The 4,305-nt window shown below is 37.4% G+C and overlaps 1 protein-coding gene across 1 annotated transcript; it reads right to left on the bottom strand.

Moving 5' to 3' along the window:
* Positions 1 to 381: 381 nt before the first annotated feature.
* On the bottom strand, positions 382 to 510 carry LOC104154832 (guanine nucleotide-binding protein G(I)/G(S)/G(O) subunit gamma-4; the record flags this gene model as incomplete). The annotated part of the gene is made up of 1 exon (XM_009705455.1): positions 382 to 510. A coding segment is annotated over one exon (129 nt), but the record flags the coding sequence as incomplete, so codon positions are not given.
* Positions 511 to 4,305: the final 3,795 nt, after the last annotated feature.

Here is a 4,305-nt window from a genome sequence, read left to right on the forward strand (position 1 = left end):
ATTAAATTCACCTTCCAAAGAAAACAAGAATGATAAAAATAGCTTCAGGAATCGGTATGACTCATTTAGGTCTCAGAAAAATCTATGACTGGCAAAGATAACTACAATTTGATACTGTACCCAATGCTTTCATTAAGACCAAAAGAATTTTTTATGGAGAACTGAAATTAAACTTGTACATTGGTCTGAAAGATAAGGACTAGCTTGAATTTATTAGGATTTTAAAAAAATTTTTATTTTTTTACCAGAAAATGTACTACCTTCTAAAAATACTGTAGTTACAGGCTAAGTATTGATATCTGAAGAAAAAAGAGCTAAAACTAAAAGCATGCAACACCGATACCAAATTTTAGCAGAAGACATTTTTAATTGAAAACTGACTCAAAGGATAGTACAAAAGAGTTTCTTCTCCCTAAAGGGATTTTCAGATGCAGGCACTGGAATAATAAGGGGATCTTCTCCAATATGAGCATCACAATATGCCAATAAATCTGCTGCAGCCTTGGATACCTAATAGAAGAGAAGAGAGAACGACTGTAACACTTCATTCTGAGCCAATCTGCATTGCACAAATATTCTTCATATAACATGCGGTAATAGAGGCTATCATGAAATAGGAGTAGATTGGTTTATCCTTTAAATTACTAGAGACCACAAACTCTGAATTTGCTCTTACTAGGCCTAGTAATCTCTATATACATTTTATCTAACATAGCGACATGAGATGGTATCAATTTATATGATTCGTGTTCAGCTGTTCCTCTCCATCAGAAGGAAGGGCAGGAGCATATGCTCATTAAAACATACATATGCTAACGGCCCCTAAGCAATAGGAATTCTCCTTGAAGTGTGTGTTTCTGTAGGATCCACCTGCTTCAGCTCTTATTCCCAGTCACCGGTTGTAAGGTTTTCCACAAGCACCCTCTCTACCTTTTGCTCCTCCACATGCAAAACAAACAAAAAGTTCTTTAGGCACATGACCATGGGATTAAAAAGAAATAGCAAATCATTAGCAAAACCCGATCATCATGTGCCATAGCTCTCATTTAAGCTAAATATTGCTCTTTTCAATGAAGTCAAACTAATATCTTCTGCTTAGTAAGTTATTATAACTAGTACTTTTTTGGTTGCATTAATTTAAGCTTGAGCATTACCTTAATATTTTTTCTTTTAATATTTTTATATTTCTAAAATGAACAATTCGAAAGTCTCCAACTTCGGAATGCTGGTTTATGCCTACTGAAAAGTCCTACAGAAATGTAACAGTGTGTTGGCATACAAGATATTTTGCATGAAATGAAAAATGAAATATTAAACCATTTGAGCTGTAGCTGAAACCTTGTAACCTTTGGAGCTTTGTGCTGTAAGAATATTGGCGACACTAGGCCACCGTGACTCATTTATTTTTCTCAAGAATTTAGAATGTATGTATGAAATATTTTTGTTCTGCTCCGTTAGCAAGATATTTACAACTACCTGTATCTCCTTTCTTTGCTTAATTATTGTGTTTTCAGTATTATGATAGTTGAGAAAATGAGATCAGAAGTCTTTACAAAAAAAGTCTTTTCTCTGAGCACCATGACAGCTTCTCCCGAGCCAAACACTGAGGTCAGCGTGTTTGCACAACTACAGTGAAGAGGGAAACCAAATTGGATTTCTGGTATTTTTCTAGCAGGTGTGTCATCCCTGTTAGCTTTAGCCTCCCCACACCCTGCTTGCTCTGGCATGAGTCCAGCCTGTAGTAGGCTTCAGATTAGACCCATGAAGTCAATAGGTGTTGGATCAGAATTCACACAAAATTTAAATTAACTTCTGGAAGAAAGTAACTTGACTTTTAAATTATCCACTAAAACATGCCTTTGTAGAATGCTTAAACCCACAAAGTACCTATGGTTGGCACCCCAGTATACACTATCCTCCTAGCAGAGGAAGCAAGGGTGTTTAGGTTACTTAAATTTAAGTTTGCCTTTGCATTGGCCCGTAAGACAAAAGGGTGGGCAGAGAGACTCCGTGTGAACAACAACAGATTGCTGGGCCAACCCAAAGGCGCTAAACTGAGCAAATCAGCAGAGATACTCAGAAGGACCAGTGCTTCTCAAAAGAGAAGCAAGTCAAACAAAAATGTGTGGAAAATGACGGACTTTAAAGTACAAAGAAAGAACGGTAATTATTTTCAGACATGCTTCAGTTGCTTACTTGCTAAGCAATGACAAAAGAATGAGGCTGAGGGTGTGAGGGCACTGTCTGGAATAGAGAGGTAGAACCATAATGAACAAACAGAACACTTAGGAATCCTACCCTATTCCCAGTTTTCCTTTAAATTTATTTGCAAATTTTTAAAAAGCAGATTCTCCAAAGAAAGGCACAATGTAGACGGACTATGAAATTCCCCAAAAGATCAAAAGACAGAAATGATACTTTTCTTTGCTCATGACCTATGCTGTACCTCAGCAAAGTATAAACTAGCATAGAATGCATCCACTGCAGAGGAGGTTAGCAATGTTTCCAGTAATGGCAGAAGGACTGTAACACCACAGCATTTCGGAGAAGTATTTTCAAGTAACGACAATCACCAGTACATTCATAATTATTTAAACATACACATTTTCACTTTCTACTGTCCTTCAACATCAGCTGCATGTCTCAAATTAAGGCAGTACTATGCTCTAATTAATTTATTAGCTGGTCCTGAACTCTTGCATTCAAACAGAGCAAGTCAAACTCGGAGCCACAGGTGCCCAGAACAATGACATTTTCAGTGCTATATCATAATAAATGTTACTGCCATAAAACCTAATGGAGTTTAATTCTCTGTGTCCCAGAGACAGGATTTACTAAAGATGCCCAGCACTTTTCATCTTCAATTATTAAGCTAACGATTAAGTTATTTTGTTCATGAAACCAACAATGTTTTTAAGTAGACTGAGCCCACAGGAGCAGAGAACCAACACTGGACTTCAATAGACCGACCTTCCCATAACTATCCTGTTTGTTCCACGTATGGATAAGCAACATCAGCCCGAGTATACTGCTTTGCGATCGATGGGAGAGAAGCACAATTTCAGTCATCATTCTTAGAAGGGATAAACCCAGCACTATCATTTTCTAACTGTTTTTCTACATATTACTGTGCTTTGACAACATGTGACAATAAAAAAGATTTTCACTAGCAAAAGTGCAACGTAAATTTTTGTATCTAACTTGTCCTGGAGTGCTGGTAGGAATGCCATGAAGCAGAGCAAGCACTTTCTTCAACGTCAGAGTGTTTAAATCACAAATTAGTTTGCTTTTAGACAAACCATGGTACGATTCAGTAGAAAACAAACCTGCAACAAGGAACTGAGGAACATGATCACATTTCAGTACATTGTCACAAAGGAAACCTGTACTAGGCCATACACTTTCATCCTTTAAAAAAAAATAAAAGGTTTGGGGAGGAGAAATCCTCCCATCAGGATTACAGTGGTTATAAAAGTACATTATGGCCATTTCTTCACTAAAAGTGGAGTAGCTCAGGCTTGGACAGTGGAATAATGACCACTCACTGAGTGGAGTTAATTTAGCTGATCCCATGCCAGGAGCAATGAAAACATTGGTTCCTGGGGCTGCGAGCAGTGTTGGCAAAGTCAGAACCATGGCCAAAAAAAGATCAAAATACAATGTTGGCTCCAGCAAGTTTCCTGCTCAGTGTTATTATTCAGAACAGTGGCAGAAGACCTCTGCGTTGAGCATTGCATTAAGGGTACAGCAGGGACGGCTGCTGTAGCATGGGTCAGCATGCAGGGCTGGCCTCATGCCCAATACTGTGGTTTATTACTGTGGTTTATCACTGTATACACAAAATAACGTGCTGATCATCCTCTTTATGTCATGGAGGAAGTCAAATGAAGGCCACTCTATCACAGTTTTTACTCACCTTTAGGGTTATTTGTAGCTGCATGCTGCTGGATGGTTTCAGAATAGCTTTTATTAAGAGTTAAAATAAAAGCATGTAATTTTAATATTCAAATGAAGCTAACACATTTATCATTTCAGCTCTCCTATGCAATACAGCTTGGTCTGCAGACTCAAAGTAATTTACACATATTGCAGAAATGGCTAAAGAAAAAAAAAATCAGACTCCAGTTTGATTGATGAATTCTAACAGAGAGTTAACATTTCATTTTTTTTAATCTTTTAAAGTGCATAGATAGAGGGGATGGAATATATAGGTATCCCACCAATCTCACATTTAATACAATTATTTTTACTGCGTGTAGTGAAAAACACATCGGGTTGTCAAATTACCAAAAGGAAAAAAAACCC

This window comes from Cariama cristata, unplaced genomic scaffold (assembly GCF_000690535.1).
Source record: "Cariama cristata isolate BGI_N322 unplaced genomic scaffold, ASM69053v1 scaffold44038, whole genome shotgun sequence".
In the NCBI taxonomy this organism is placed as follows: domain Eukaryota; kingdom Metazoa; phylum Chordata; class Aves; order Cariamiformes; family Cariamidae; genus Cariama; species Cariama cristata.